The 16,810-nt window shown below is 38.5% G+C and overlaps 1 protein-coding gene across 10 annotated transcripts in view; it reads right to left on the reverse strand.

Annotated features, from left to right (window-relative positions):
- LOC118822344 (membrane cofactor protein-like) overlaps positions 1 to 16,137 on the reverse strand; it is a 29,882-nt gene extending 13,745 nt beyond the window's left edge. For 3 of the 10 annotated variants that reach the window (XM_036591332.1, XM_036591330.1, XM_036591328.1), the window contains exons 1-8: positions 15,967 to 16,136; positions 15,240 to 15,383; positions 11,638 to 11,832; positions 11,420 to 11,531; positions 11,226 to 11,299; positions 10,952 to 11,131; positions 3,608 to 3,787; positions 1,173 to 1,352 (exon numbers count right to left, since the gene is read on the reverse strand). In XM_036591332.1, the coding sequence (XP_036447225.1) occupies positions 1,173 to 1,352; positions 3,608 to 3,787; positions 10,952 to 11,131; positions 11,226 to 11,299; positions 11,420 to 11,531; positions 11,638 to 11,832; positions 15,240 to 15,312 (994 nt within the window). In that variant the 5' untranslated portion in view covers positions 15,313 to 15,383; positions 15,967 to 16,136. Of the gene's footprint in view, positions 1 to 1,172; positions 1,353 to 3,607; positions 3,788 to 10,951; positions 11,132 to 11,225; positions 11,300 to 11,419; positions 11,532 to 11,637; positions 11,833 to 15,239; positions 15,384 to 15,935 lie in introns of all 10 variants that reach the window. The other 7 variants (XM_036591334.1, XM_036591333.1, XM_036591331.1 and 4 more) reach the window with 5 other exon arrangements.
- Positions 16,138 to 16,810: the final 673 nt, after the last annotated feature.

Consider the following 16,810-nt stretch of genomic DNA (forward strand, 5'->3'; position numbering starts at 1 on the left):
TGCGGATCTGAATTTGGGTGGAGTCGGATGTCAAAACCAAACTAAAGAAAAAAGTTCGGCAGGTCAGCACCTACCAAGGCAGGTTTGAAAGTGCCTCCCAGCTGAAATGGAGATTGTGATTCGCTCTGCCACTGTTTATATGTTGAGACCTGAACTCAAAAAGTAGTTGGGTAAATGCCTGCTCGCCACCGTGGCTCCAGTGGCCATGATTTAATTCCAGCTGCTGCCAGCAGTGCTAACTTTATTAAATGTGCACATGTAGTTGCTTTAAAAGCAAATGTGCATTCACACCGTAATCGCATAATTGTGACTTATTTTCTTAGTGTCTCATAATAATGAGAAAATTTTATGGCTAAGATCCCCAATGATATGCCATGGGAGTATCTCATATGGCTTAGTATCTCATAATTACCAGGTTCTAAACACTAAGATACAAAGTAGTAATTTTGAGACAGGATCTCATTATCATGACACAGCAAGTCATAGCTTTGAGATCGTAAGTCATAGTATCATTATTAGGAGACAAGGAATCATAATTATGAGATATTATCTCATTATGATGAAATAGCAAGTCAGTTGTGAGATGCTATGTCATGGGACTTAGCATCTCGTAATAGTAATGGGAAACTCATCATTATGAGTTACTAAAAGACTATATAGTTGTTTCAGTGGCAGAAACAGGCTTCCATAGTTCTGTGCTATACAGGGGAAACCGCTCATTCATCATAACTGGCTTTCACGCATTTCATAATCTACTGAAACTGTTCATAAAAATATAGTTACAATTTTGAGAACACTACACTTAATAGGTTGCAGTTTATAGTAAGAAGCTCTCTGACTTCCTAGTTTCACTACCAAATTAAGTAGTGGAGATGCTGGCCTACACAGAGTTAATCAGATATATTAGGCAAAGCAATGTGCAAGAGCCGCAGTTACAGTGATTACATGCTAAAAGATTGGGTGACAGTATCTGAGTGTGCTGTGGTTAGAACAGAGGGGGAGCAAATATACTATCACTGTTTAGCTATTCAGTCACGTCCTCATGGAAGACAGCACTAAAAATACTTGCTAAAATGCCTGCCTGAAGTTTGGGGGAAACAGGTCAAGAAGAAAACTATTAGGGGGAAACTTTTCACAAAACACCAGATCACACACTGAAAAATATTACTCACTCTCTTCACTGCAGGTTGGAGGAGGTGGATTCCATCCATTTCTGTCACACACCAGGGAACCAGATCCCACCATCTTAAAGCCAGAATCACAAGCAAACTCTACAGTGCTTCTATATCCAAAGGGTGGTGTTCCTTTAATTCTTTTGCCATTTGGAACGGAGGGTGAATCACAGGACACCACTGGATAAAAAAAACAATGAACAGAAATATGAATGAAGAAAATTATGAATATGCCTCACTCTAAAATTCAAAACAGATCCACTGTTACAACTAAGAACAAAAATTCATAAACATATACAAACATACATATATGGATCATTCTACCTAATTAGCTCAAACAGCAGCCCAACATTAAAAAAAACATGTAAAAAAATAAGTATTCAGACCATAGACATTTACAAGGATAATGTTATGATTTAAACCCAAGACATTAGCTGAAACAGTAACAAGCTAAATATATACACAAAATCATAATTTGTAGGGTAATTTCTATTGGGAAGTGTATGCCCCAAACCCTAACCTCTAAATTTTAACTTGTAAAAATAGGCTAATTCCATTTTTTGTGTTTAATTTCAGTATGTTTTGATGGTGGCAATATTAATACTGCTTTGTGACTGGTTTGTGATCTGACTTCAGAGCTTTGTATTTTAGACCAAAATAATCCCAAAAAGAGAAGAATAGAGCAGCACAATCTTCATTTCTATGCTGATAAATGCTGGATGTAGTGAGAAGTTTCACTGCAGTACTCAATACTTAAGTAGATTTTCGACCTGCTTCTTTTGTATTTCTACTCAAGTAGTTTTGGGGAAGGTACTTTTACTTGCATAATGATTTTATGCAAGTATCAATACATTTACTTGAGTATTGATGAAGGCTATTCTACCCACCTCTGAACCTGATCATGAACAGTGCCAGTGTTTGTTTTGATGCTACTACAGTAGGTGCAGCTCCAAATAGCAATATTTGTTAGCTAACATCTCTGGAGAACATCAGACTGTTTTCATACCCAGTTCATTTTTTACAAGACCCACCAAAGTGTGATATCATATCTCTTTCCTTTGGTTCGGATGGCGCACTACAAGGGCTAAAGTGGACTAAATTACACATGTGGGTGTTTGTTTATTAATCAGAAGTTCGTTTATGCTGATCATGCTGTTTGTTCATGCTGATCAGCGCTTCAAGCAGTTTAGTGAAAGCGGAGGTTTGTATGTTGCGACATGAACTCAAAAAGTAGTTGGGCAAATGCCTGCTCGCCACCGTGGCTCCAGTGGCCATGATTTAATTCCAGCTGCTGCCAGCAGTGCTAACTTTATAAAATGTGCACATGTAGTTGCTTTAAAAGCAAATGTGTATTCACACCAATGAGACCTGGGGAGGTGGTGAATCAGCAATAAGGCTTGTTATGGGAACTTATCCTTAGTTATGCACTACTCCTCTATTGTTGGTGAGACAACTACATCACACTGAGTGTAAAGAAACAAAGGCTCTAACCGAAATATATCTCCATTCCCTCAAAAAGTGGGCCATTTCTGCCATTTAGTACTTTACAATAAAGGTTTCTCATAATTGTTACTTAATTACTTAGTATCTCATAATAATGAGAAAATTTTATGACTTAAGATCCCCAATGATATGCCATGGGAGTATCTCATATGGCTTAGTATCTCATAATTACCAGGTTCTAAACACTAAGATACAAAGTAGTAATTTTGAGACAGGATCTCATTATCATGACACAGCAAGTCATAGCTTTGAGATCGTAAGTCATAGTATCATTATTAGGAGACAAGGAATCATAATTATGAGATATTATCTCATTATGATGAAATAGCAAGTCAGTTGTGAGATGCTATGTCATGGGACTTAGCATCTCGTAACAGTAATGGGAAACTCATCATTATGAGTTACTAAAAGACTATATAGTTGTTTCAGTGGCAGAAACAGGCTTCCATAGTTCTGTGCTATACAGGGGAAACCGCTCATTCATCATAACTGGCTTTCACGCATTTCATAATCTACTGAAACTGTTCATAAAAATATAGTTACAATTTTGAGAACACTACACTTAATAGGTTGCAGTTTATAGTAAGAAGCTCTCTGACTTCCTAGTTTCACTACCAAATTAAGTAGTGGAGATGCTGGCCTACACAGAGTTAATCAGATATATTAGGCAAAGCAATGTGCAAGAGCCGCAGTTACAGTGATTACATGCTAAAAGATTGGGTGACAGTATCTGAGTGTGCTGTGGTTAGAACAGAGGGGGAGCAAATATACTATCACTGTTTAGCTATTCAGTCACGTCCTCATGGAAGACAGCACTAAAAATACTTGCTAAAATGCCTGCTTGAAGTTTAGGGGAAACAGGTCAAGAAGAAAACTATTAGGGGGAAACTTTTCACAAAACACCAGATCACACACTGAAAAATATTACTCACTCTCTTCACTGCAGGTTGGAGGAGGTGGATTCCATCCATTTCTGTCACACACCAGGGAACCAGATCCCACCATCTTAAAGCCAGAATCACAAGCAAACTCTACAGTGCTTCTATATCCAAAGGGTGGAATTCCTCTCATTCTTTTGCCATTTGGAACGGAGGGTGAATCACAGGACACCTCTGGATAAAAAAAAACAATGAACATAAAAATGAAGAAAATGAACATAAAAATGAAGAAAATTACGAATATGCCTCATTCTAAAATTCAAAACAGATCCACTGTTACAACTAAGAACAAAAATTCATGAACATATATTCATAAACATACACACACACACACACACACACACATTTACAAGGATAATGCTATGATTTAAACCCAAGACAGTAATATACAGTAATAAGTTAAATATATACACAAAATCATAATTTGTAGGGTAATTTCGATTGGGAGGTGTCTGCCCCAAACCCTAGCCTCTATATTTCAACTTGTAAAAATCGTACTTTATGGATTTTTTTTTTTTCAAATGTTTTTTTTTTAATCTTTTTAAATTCTTTAAAATTGAAGATTTAATGTAACATGAGTTATTTCGTGTTTTCATGTCACAACCGAAACAAAGAGTTTTAGTGCATAGGTGGAGTCTTATTTTGGCTAAACCCTTTGCATTTTTGAGCAGGAAGTAAGACTGCAACCCTGTTCCTCATCACCAGATAGTGAACAGTTAGATTCTATTGTTTTTAAGTAATTGTGTCCCAAAGTCTGAAAATCAGTGTGGAACATTAAGAATGGTCACTAACAAAACATTTTTTTAGAATTAAGTAAACTTACTTATGAGCATGTGTGTACAACTGATCAAAACTGTGTTTGCTAGTCATGTATGGGCTTAGCCCTTTTGAGTTATGCTCAAAATTAGCTAAGATTTTCATCGCTGTAACGGTCACTATCACAACATTTGGTTAAAATTTCGCTAGTGCTTGTTTTGGTAGTGACAAAATGGAATGTTCAATCATTTATTTCAATACAATTAACATAATTAAGGTGTAGTGAAAATCCATTAACAAAAATTAGAAACATTCATGTCTGGGTTTAAACTCCTAGAATCATGCACAGTTTGGTGATTTCCTTTCTCAAACAGAGCTTTTTCAACTCATTCAACTGCCAGGTTTAGAAAGTGTATTAGAGTAGGGAATTCACTAATCTGGAAAAAAATAAATAAGAAAGAAAGAAAGAAAGAAAGAAAGAAATTAACAAACAAACTGAGCTGGACTCAAGCCATGAGACTCACAACCATAATTTATGAAAAGCCCAATTCTACACATTAAAGTGGGAAAAAATCTACATAATTAAATCTTTGAGATGTAAACAAAGTAATTCAGAGTGGTTTGGTGTGAAATAAATGACTCCAGAGTTTGGTTTGGTTGGTTTCACAATGTAATGGCTAAAAAGCACATGTGAGTGCTTGTTAGAAACTCAGCAGGGAAACAAGCACCATGTTGCTGTCATATGTGGCACCATTTGCTCCAATTCCATGAAATACTCTGTCTGGTGCCTGAAACATCAGGTCATAACATACCACCTCACCTAACCCTCCCAGTTCATGTCATGGATTTTCTTAAATCATGTGAAAACATACTTTTTAGTTTTTGATTTTTGAAGTTTGGCCCTTTTCATCATTTTTATGATTCTTTGTATGTGCACTCTAAGACTCACCAATTGCTTTTTATTTTCTTTGCTGGGTTGGGATTAAATTTGTACTGAACATCCAAGAAGCCCTACGGATAATTAGCAACATGTATTCATGTAAATAGCGAATATTTTTTTCCACTTTCTTGCAGCCAGATTTTGATTCTGTGTAAATTTAAATATAGGTTTGTCCCTACGCTGTGGGGGGGGCATCCTACCCACCCAGAGGGAGCGAGGCCAACTGTGCTTTCTTGAACACCCGGCCAGGATTAGTGAGATAAAACATATGAGCCATATTTTGAGAGTTAAGGACTGCTGCGTCCCTGCGTAAGGCCCACTTGGTCTCAAAACCCTGCAGTTTTTCTTTCGAATGCTAGATTCGACTACGGAACTAAAATTGCAGGTCTCACGCAGGGCTGCAGAGACCCGGTATTGGATTTCACTGCGCATGCTGATAGAAAACGTCATCAGTCTGGCAGTTTTTTTTTGTCATACCAAGTAGTTTTTTTTTGTCACTGTAAAATTTGTGAAACTAACATGCTTCATGGGGAAAGCAAAGTAAAAACTTTTAACACCGCTAACACAGTATTAGAAGACAGCAGAACTAGCAAAGACGATTAACACAACAAAAATAAGCCAGCAAACTGCAGACCATATTTGACCAATACCAAAAATACAGCAGCAACAGTCAGAAAGCTTATGGCATCACATCCAAAGTGATGGAATTTATAGTGCTAGATAACTAGCCCTTTTTGGCTGTGGGATTCTGCCACTTAATTTCTCACCTAGCCATGGAATGCCATTCTTAGTAGGAAATACTTTTTAGATGTTGCCCTACACAGTGCAGTTCTGCTTGCATGAGAATTCACAAGCTCCTACATATCTACTGCTCTGGGGGAGTTTGCCATGTTTCAAATGTGAACGATTCCAAAAAGCATAGCAGAAGTCACCTTGAGAGACAAAGCACAAAACAACACAAAAGCCTTGCAAGATGCTGCATTACCAAGTTTGCCATGCATGGTGCATTCATTTCAGCTAGTAGTAAATGAAGGGGTGTTGTCACAATGCAGCATCAGTGATATTGTAGCAAATGCAAGATGGACTTTTAGCCACTTCAAACAGAGTATTCAACCACAGCTGAGACAACTTGACACAAGGTTTCAACAAGAGGTTCCAACAAGATGGAACAGCACCTATTACAGGCTACAAAGTCCACTGGAACAAAAATGTGTGTTAGGTGCTTATGGAGTTAAATATGATTTGTTGGCCACCTTTACTGCCAATCATTGGAAACGTACACTGAAACATGGTGGTGCCACTCTCCCAGAGAGTGAGAGGGAGAGAAGGGAGAACATGGCGGAATGTAGTGACACAGATTCAGAGATATTTCAGCCTTCTAAGAAGACCAAGTCTGACGTTTGGTCATATTTTGGGTTTTATAAGGATGCAGAAGGAAAGTTAATTGAAGATGACCACCCTGTCTGCAGATGACCACCCTGTCTGCAGAACAGGCCGAAAGAAAATAGCGGCGAAAGGGGGCAACACATCAAACCTTATGAGTCATCTTCGCAACCACCACCCGCTACTTTTTAGAGAATTCAAGGTTAACTTTAACGTAGAAGTCCGTGGGGAAGAAATGTCATGGTCGGTGTGGTTTAACTTATGCTTATGGTTCGTTAATAATATAAAATGAAGCTTTTAGCTTCAAAACAATCGGTGAATCAGCTGTGAATCGAAACTAAAGCTTTTAACATATATTTCTGTGGAGCAGAGTCTCCAAAATGAGCTCTGAGTTAAGTCACACAAGCTCTGGAACAAGAAGCTGCAGAAGTTCAATCTGCACAGCTCCCCTTTCTCGTCTCGCTTGCAGTGTTTACTGTCTGAGAAGAGAATAACACTGTCTCAAATCACTCAGTGTCCCCTACATAGTGCGCTACTTTTCAAACAAACACAATCATCATTAACAAGCAGAGTTTTAAATAGGGAATTTGTAACCTGTTGTTAATATATTGTTATTGTGAACATTTCCTGCACTCTTTGGGTGAAGGATTTGCTATTTCATGATCCATGAAGTGCACTACATAGGGAAGATAGTGTGCTTTGAGACGGGACCTTGCGTGAGTAAACGCCGTGTGCTGATTTTAGGAAAAGCAGAGTTTCAGAGATTAAACTTCACGAGTGTTTCTGCCGCAGCTCAGATGCATGTTAATTTTAAGTTATGTTTTAGTTTTAAAATGCTTTTAGAGAAGCAGCTCCACAGGTGGAGACACACTGTGTGAGTTCTACACTGTCTGCAGCTCACAGCGCGGTCACGCAATTTCTCTGTGATTTTGGCTGTTTTTCCTGGTGCACTGTATTGATTAGGGGTTCAGCGCCACATCGGCACAATAATGCTGCAAATGCAGTTCGGACAGAAATCCCCTGAGTGCAACACTTCTTAGAAGTAGTAATTTTCCATTAAGACCCACCTCAGAGTTGGTTGAGATTTAATTCTCTATGCAGGGAAATCCCTAATTATTGTAATTAATAATAATAATAATAATAATAATAACAATAATAACAATAACAACAACAACAATAGTAATAATAATAATCACAGCAGTAATAATAATAATAAAAATGTACAACAGTAATAATAATTATAGTAATAACAGTAATAATAATACATTTTCTATTTTCTTTACAGAGTATTCTAAGTAATACAAATGTAATACTACAAATGTATTGACTATATTTTTTAATGTTTATGCAAACAAAAAGTGCATATTGCTGCCAAATCTATGTGTTAATATAAAAATTGGTGAAACGAATCAGTTTGTGTATCAGTATTTATTTATTTATTTTACTTTTCAACGCTTTTGAACAATATCGCGATAATATCGATAATCATGATAATTTTAGTCATGATAATTGTGATATGAAATTTTAATATCATTTCATCTCTATGAGCAGTTCATGGATGTGTTGAGCGCTCAAACAAGACAGGAGTAACGTTCTGATGAAGAAAGGCCTGGATCAAGTCAATTCAGCAACACAGACGAGCCATAAGAAAAAGTATCACAAGTAGATTCCTTGTCTACCATGTACAGTGAAATACTGGAGTAAAACACTGAGGAACAGGAGAGCAACAGTCCGATCACATTTCAAGTGCACAGCTACCTTTCAGAGACCAACATCCCAAGGAGTGCACAAGCACAGAATTACTGGCAAAGCAATAAGGCCTGCTTTGCCGCTTTTGCCGAAGATGCTCGAGTCTACCTATCTGCGCCTTGCACAAGCGTGGACAGCAAAAGACTGTTTAGCACTGCTTCAAATATACTGACTGAAAAGAGGAACAGACTGTCGTGCCAGAAAGAAGAAATGCTACTCTTCATGATGAACTGCCATCAATGCTCAACATTAAGAAACAGTAAGTCAGTTGGGTAGACATGTGCCCCCCCCCCATTAAAACAGGCTCAGTTGTTTAATTTCAATTTCCTTATTTGATCTTGCTGCAATTTTTTTTCTGAAAATTCAAGGCCTATAAGAACTGTGTGCTTGCAGTATGGACAATTTTAATTTTCTGCTTTTCCACTTAATTCTGAAAATAATTCAAGGCCTATAATGTTTCATGATTGCAGTATACTGACTGTTTATTTTTGTTTAATTTACTGCTATTTCAGTATGAAAATAATAATATAACTATAACAAATTATGACTGCGGCATATTGACCATTTTCATTAAATTTTTTTTGCTATTTTTGTTAAAGATGTGAGACTATTTCACACGAGTTCACTGCAACGTTGTTAGGTAATAAATACACCAATTTAAACCATGTTTTGTGTCTTTGATTGGGCTAGTTAAATGTGGCATCCAGTCCCGCCCTCGATCGGTATCGGCTATCGCCCGATAGTGCTGAAAGGCGAACCGTGATCGGTATTGGCCCCAAAAACACTGATTGGTCCATCTCCAAAAAAATTATCTTGGAAAGTAAGAAATAAACAAGACATACATTGTTTTCAGAGAGTGTCACAAGACTACGTTTGAGCAGCAAAGTTTTGAGATATGGTTTTGGCCCAACATTAGGGGTGGGAATCTTTAGGCACCTCACGATTTGATTCAATTACGATTCAGAGGGCTATGATGCGATTATAAAACGATTATAGATGCATCTCGATGCATCTTTTTTCTCTATACATGATTTCTATCTTCCCACTGTCTGAGGACTTGGTAGTTTTAAAGCAATGTATTTGTAATGATCCATAATGTAAATGCATTACGGATCATTATAAATACTTTGCTTTAATTATCTAAAATATCTTTTATTAATAAATCAAATGGAAGTGATGTGGCAAGTGAACTAGAAGGCTCTCATTCAGAGACGCTGCTGCCACTCATCTGCGATAAAATGCGCTGTTGCCCTGAAATAAGATCCAGTGGCAATGGGTGTCCACGCAGTACATTACAGCCACCCTTTTGGTCTCGTTGTAGAGAGTGTGGGGGGGGGGGTATTTTCGAGACTGGACGCTGAATCTCGGCTCCAAAGTGTGCAGCATAGCGCGAAAGCCCTGGTTCTCAACGACTGAGAACAGACAGCAGGTCACATAGCCCCGAAGTCTGGCCTCGCCAGTAGCGAACGAAAAAACAGATTAAGATGAACATTTGGAGGACTTATTCGCATTTATAAGCAGCGCGGTTGGTTAAATCTGCAATGAGAGACTGTCTTTCTCTAAAAAGTTGCATAAATGAACTTGCTTCTCTTTCGTATTTTCCCGTTCCACCTTAAATGGTGCAGCAGTTACATTCGGCGCCTAAGGCAGAATTTAAGGTGGAACGGGAAAATTAGAACGAGAAACTGGCGAATGAGAAGCGACTTCAGCCTCGTAAAACAGCCGGATGCTGAGACATTTTACAAGAAACTCTTCTAGTTTTGAAGAAAAGTTTTCTGGCAGAGATGGGAGGAAAGCGGCTAAAGCTAAAGCTTAAAGCAGAGCGAAGTAAATCTGCGCTCTCGTTTATATTTTTAGCCCATACTAGGACATTATCCCATACTAGGACATTATCCCATACTGAGACATACTGGAAATTAAATGTTGTGGCTCCCAAGGTGGTTTGACTTCGTTGAAAGGCAAAATGGCTCTTCTTATCATTTGTGTTGTGACTCCTGACCCAACCTGGCTTTTAATGCAGAGGGAGCCGGTCGGATTTCTCGCTCCTCCAGTAGTGTTTTTGTTATGTGCCACCACAGACTGTCCGGGCGCTGCACTTACCCACTTCCAGTTCAGCCTTTTGCGTTCCGTCAACATTACATTATAAATTAAATATTTAGAAAATCGATTTTTGACATTGAATGAATCGATTCAGAATCGTTCACGCCCGCATCGCGATGCATCTAAGAATCGAGTTTTTCCCACACCCCTACCCAACATGCATTAAAATGAATTAATTGAGGAGAGGTACATGAAGGGTATTGTAAGGCAAAATTCTCCCTCCAAAAAAAATTTTTTTTTCAGATTACCTGCTATATTACCATTATTAACAGAAGACAAGTGTAGATTCACTTGTTTCATCAAACCACTCTTTGTTGACATCTAAACGATCAAATTATGCAGTGAAATTCCCCTTTAATGCACAAAATTAAATAAGGCATTTAATTTTAATTTAATCCAGCACTACTTACTTATACATTCAGGAGGAGAAGGCTCAAAGGTTCCACTGTTAGAGCACGATACTGTTGATGCTCCAAAAAGAGTATAACCTGCATTACAAACGTATGTGACCGCCTGTCCATAATCATATTCTTCTAGTGGCTCCTCAGGCTGTCCATTCGTTATCTCAGGAGGTGAAGGACACTTGATCACTAAAGGTGAAAAAAGTTCAGATAAAATGTTGTTTCAAACTATTTTGTTAAATAATAATTCATTGTGAACTTCTACATTTAGGAAATGACAAACCTTCACAGACAGGCTCTCTCCCATCCCAACCAGCATCTAGACAACGTCTAGCTGTGTATCGAAGAAGCATATAGCTGCAAAGCAGAGAGGAACTGTATGAGTATATAAACACAACTACATTTATTACTAGTCAACAAAAGGACTGACCAGAAATACCTCAAAACACAAACACATCAAAACCACATTTCACTCACCCTTCATTACACTGTGCTGTGGCTGTCGCACCAAATAAAACTCCTTCATCTCCTTCTGGAGAATAAGTATATCTCCCATTGGCAAAGTCTGGAAGAGGTCTACAACTTTTTTCTAAAACATAGAAAATATTACAATATCAGATCCTGCATTTATCCTAGAACACATTCTGACAGACAAAATGGAAATCTATGCGTAATGGAAAGAGCAAAAGAATTACTTGTGCACTGAAGTTTCAGCGTATTGTAGTCCCACTTGTTTCCAGAGCAAATAATAGTTTTGGAAGCTTTTGGATCTGCAGGCTTATAACCAACTGAACACTGGAACGTTGCAGTGTCTCCATCTGGGTAAGTCGGTTTGATTGATTCAGGAGTCAAAACTCTGTTTTCCAGTGTACTGGGTTTCTCACACTGAGCTGACAAGACAAAAAGTAAGTAAATAAATAAATAAAAGACTAGAGTTGAATGTAGCACAGACATAAATTACGGGTCATCCAGTATAAAATTACTGGGCTCTCTGGTCTTGAAGCAGCAATGCTGATAACAAGATCGAAAGTCAAAAATTTATGAAATCAAATATCAGGATAAATTAAATAAGTGCTGATTTGCTTTTGTTCTCTTGCACATGCCATGTGTTTCTGTTTTATATTGCTTCACTTTAATTGAACAATTCCCTTTGTACAAGCATTCTTATCTATGGTTAGTTCAAAACATTTACACAACAGAGAAGACTACACAGGCTACACAAACAGAACATCACCAACAAACTAAACAGAGAGAAACAGATAAACTCCAGTACGAGGTGATTTTGCCAGTTAGACCATGATTTGATGGACCTTTAACCCTTGAGAGATGCAACCAAACTGGCACATTATAAATTATTAAGTTATTATAAAACAAGCCCAGATAGTAATTATATGGTAACAACATGCAAGCTACAGGGTAAGGTTCTGTAACGCTCACATGTGGTACTTTGTAACTTAATTTGGATCAGGATTAGACTGTTTATCACGTTAACAGACGATAATCGCTCATCTAAATTTACATTATTGCCCAAACTTAAAGGCACAGTAAACGATTTCAATCCAATACACTGTCAAATGCAATTCATCTCTTCATGGTTTGGCAGCTCTCCATTCTGTGTGCACAAACAAAGTGGTTTAGGACAACAAACATAACACTATTCCAGCCAAACAGCAACAGGGGATTTCGTGCTCGTGCACAGGACAGGAGGAAGGGGAGGTGCTGTTTGTTCCACTCAGTATCAAGATGGAGAGATGAAACAGCCAAAGAGGACAAAATCATCGGTGGAGAGACCTCAGAGCACTGACAGCGAGGCGTTTCAGCAGCGGAGAGTGACCTCCAAAAGTTCACATGGCTGAAGTTAGCTTCCTAATCGCATTTTCTCATTCCTTCCTTAATCATGCAGCAGTTCCATTCTGGAGCCTTAAGTGCCTGAATGTAACCGCTCTACCATTTAAGGCGGAACAGGATAATTCAAACAAGAAGATGAGGCACCTGAATATAGCCTAACTGCTGCACCATTTAAGGTGGAATGCAAAAAAGAAGCTGACTTCAGCTTCATAGAGAGTTGAAAGGCATGAAAGGGAATGAGGAGGTTGCTCCTGCTTGATAGGTGGACTACATTACCATAACCAATAGGTCAGTATATTTAATGTTTGTGACAGTAACTGTGGGTTAGCAAACTATCGCTACATTCTGGTTAATGCTAGTTACATTACTTGCCGTGTTGTTGTTTGCTCATTCTATCATGGTATTTCTTCGTACAACATTTGCGAAGGGTTTTTTTTTTCCAGGTTTTCTTGGCCATAAAACAAGTTTGCTAGCCCAGTGACTTTTGCCTTGGCAATGTGTGTCCATGAATTTGGGGGTGGAGCTTCTGGAGGAGCACTGAAGGGAGGGGTGTATGTTTTGTTGTTGAGGTTAAAGATCAACAACTGTCCTCCAGAATCGTATACTGCACCTTTAATAGGTCCTTGTGTTTTTGTGCAAACCATCACTGGATGCAAAGAAAAATGCACCCATGTGTTGACTTCTACATAACAACACACTATGCCAAGTGACCACCAAGGCTTGTCAGTGTTCTGACTAGCCTGAAGACTTGCTACTGGAGAGAGCTGAATTTGCATATGTCGTAATGAGCAAAGAGCACAGAGATATGCCAGTAATGTGTTTGGCTTGTAGCCACATAACAATTCTTATGAAGAAAAGTATGCAAAACTATTCACCACTCCAGCTTACCTGAATCAGTCCCCAGTAAAATGGGGGATGGCAGAAGTAGTGGGAAAAATCACTATTCTTGCTTTATATCTAGTTTGCACTTAAGATTAAAAGACCAAAAGCGTTCCCTCTCAGATGCTTTGCAATTTTGAAATATCAGAAATTCTTATTCTATACACATTCTTCTTTTCTGTACAGACAAGCACAGACCTGAGAGCTGCCTTATAGGGCTAAAAGACTGATCACGTTTATGTCGAGTTTGTAATTTAAAAGAGTGCATCTGTCAAATCACAAGAGCTGCAATTTAAATTACAGCCTACACGTTTAAAGTGGGAAAATTTAACCTGGTAACAGAGCTTGCCAACTGCCTATAAATGAGTCAGACCAGTAGTCACCAACCCTCCTCCTGGAGATCTACTTTCATGTGGAATTCCAACTAACAACATGCTGCATCCTCCCCATACCTATACTAATGCATCTTAACCAGCCAATCAAGGACCTGTAAGGACATTAATCATTTAGGACAAGTGTGTTAGATTGTGGTTTAAACTACAGTCCACAGAAAGACAGACCTCCAGGACCACGGTTGGTGACCACTGAGTCAGACCAATCAGAAGCAACCAGGGGGAGAGTTTTCACTGGGGAAGGCATTTAAAACAATAAAAAAAAAACTATCATAAAACAGGAATACAACAGTGTGTCAGACATCAGAAAACAAACTTCACAAATATTTTGTGTAGTAACGTTCTGTGAGGGAGCTTTCACCAGCTTTCAAAGCTTCAAATGTCTGCTTCCTATCGCCAAGGCTGCGAACAAATTTGCCTATGTAACCTATGTTTCTCTAGAACAGAGCTCTTTTTATCAGAACTCTCTAAATGACTTCGTTTACATAGTAATGATTAAATTATACAGAATTTTTAAAAAGATGTGGAATTTCCCTTTAGGCCAAAAAAAGTGGGTGTGGTGGTCATCTTGGCCAAAAAAAGGCCTGGACCTTAATTTATGCAAAATAATTACAGTTTAAAATCCTAATTACAACATTGTTATGAAAAATCCCAATTCACCACATCGTTCAAAAAGAAGCCTAAATTTAATAAGTAAAAGAAACAATATATTTAGAATAGCCATCCTGGAAAACATAAGAGTAACAGCTTAGTCCTTTAATTAACTTAAAGGTTATCTAGGTTAGCCTCAGTGGCCCAACACATTCAGCGGTCACTGTATCTTGACTACTGGGCATGCAATGTAGGCCACATAGCCCATGCCCTGCTTGGTCTACCTAAACAGGCCTTAAATTAGACATAATCCTCTCAAAGACCACAATGAAAGCCTAAGCCAGAAGTTTATAGAAAGGTATAGGCTAATGGAAAAAAACAGGAATGGACGCATTGTACTAGTCATAACCTCCAAATGCATTTTAACATTTGTTTGTGGTGTAAACATGGTGATTGGAGCCCTCTCCTTGAAAACGGGCACAACTCAAGACAACGCTTCAAAACAAGATAAAAACGTCTGTGGTTGTTACTACTTACTAGACAACGACTTCATCAAAATGATAAACTGTGGATTAAAAAGAACTCACCTCTGATCTTTACAACACTGAGGAGACACATCAGAAAGATGATCAGACTGCGACAGGCTGCCTTCGCGGTCATTGTGTAATTTACTCTCCCAACTTTTCAAGCTCAATGACGCAGCAACAGGGTCAGTGATGTTGTCTGGTCTCCTAGGAAAACGAACAAAGCAGCGAGTTGTTTGGGGAGCTAACGATATTTGAGTTAGCCATAACTGGCTTCTCTGACATGGACGTCTAGCTAACACTCAAAAACTCAACAATTAAAATGAATTTTAAAGCGTTAGGTTACCTAGCTAGTACGGCTATTATGGGTGGAAACAACTCTTGTGGTTATGATATAACAGTTTTAACTCTCCAACTCTCTAATAGAAAAGAAAAATATAGCTAACGCTAGCAAACCAACGAACTAGTTAAAGCTCAACAACACATTTCCATTAATAAACCACGGCAACGCCTACCTGGCTAACGTTAGCTCACCTTGACCGCGCTAGCACCATATGGGTTAAAAAGCATTACATCTAAATACTTTACCTACGTTTATCTACATTCGCATAAACTGGACAATACACTGAAGTTTGTTCTGCTGTATAATTATTTAGGAGCTGTTCTGGACAAACAAACTTCAAGAGCCTCACTAGCTAACGTGGCTAGCTAACGCTAGCTAAGTTACTGGCCAAAGCGGCGAGATTCTGGTTGGGTCACCTTCTCGCTCACGTAGCGCCGTCTCACTCACCTAAGCTAGGTAAAGCCAAAAATCCAAATAGGAAGTTTTAAGTCCTGAGGTTTCTCTACCCTGTCAGCTTATACGGTCCCAGTGGTTCTACGGAAGCAGTTTACAGTCTGCAAGCTCTTTAGAAAGCCAGGAAATGTTGTCACTGCTACGAGGAAATAGGCAACACGCCCGCCTCAGTGAGTCAGCGCTCTGTGGGAAGCCGTCGTAGCCAAAGCGTGTAGAAATGTCCGTGAAACAGATTTGTGGACGTGTTGGCTCTTTGAGCCAGCTCCTGTAGAGAAACGTGAGCCGACTCACATTGACAAGCTGATTTTTCAGGTTTTCTTAATTTATTTATTTTTTGTAAAGACAAACAAATGGGTAGATCTAATCATGCTGTATCTCCTTGGAACATTCCTGCTCACCCCTTCGTAATCCCTAACACCTGCTGCTTGTTGTGTTAGTTTGGCTCAGGTTTTGTTTTGGCAGTTTTCATGTAATTCTTTATTTACTTGTTAGTTGATAACTGGTGGATGTATTTGCGTGCATTTTGCCTGTGTGCCTATTCCTTGAAACTAATCAACATCTAACTGAACTCCAGCAGTCATTGGGAGTTAATTATTTTTTCTGTTTTTTAGAAAGTAGACTAAGATTTTTATTGAAAATTAAATGATAAATAATATTGGTGTCTCCATATTAGTGCTCATACAGGTGTGATGGCCAGGCCTCCACATACTTTTGGCCATATAGTGTAGTATGATTCCTGAGAAATTACTGAGAGCGCTCATGTAAACAGAAGCCATATCCTGTCCAAGTGTATTTTGTACGGGATTTTATCATATTATATCAATATTCTATCATATCA

The sequence above is a fragment of the Colossoma macropomum genome, unplaced genomic scaffold (assembly GCF_904425465.1).
Source record: "Colossoma macropomum unplaced genomic scaffold, Colossoma_macropomum, whole genome shotgun sequence".
In the NCBI taxonomy this organism is placed as follows: domain Eukaryota; kingdom Metazoa; phylum Chordata; class Actinopteri; order Characiformes; family Serrasalmidae; genus Colossoma; species Colossoma macropomum.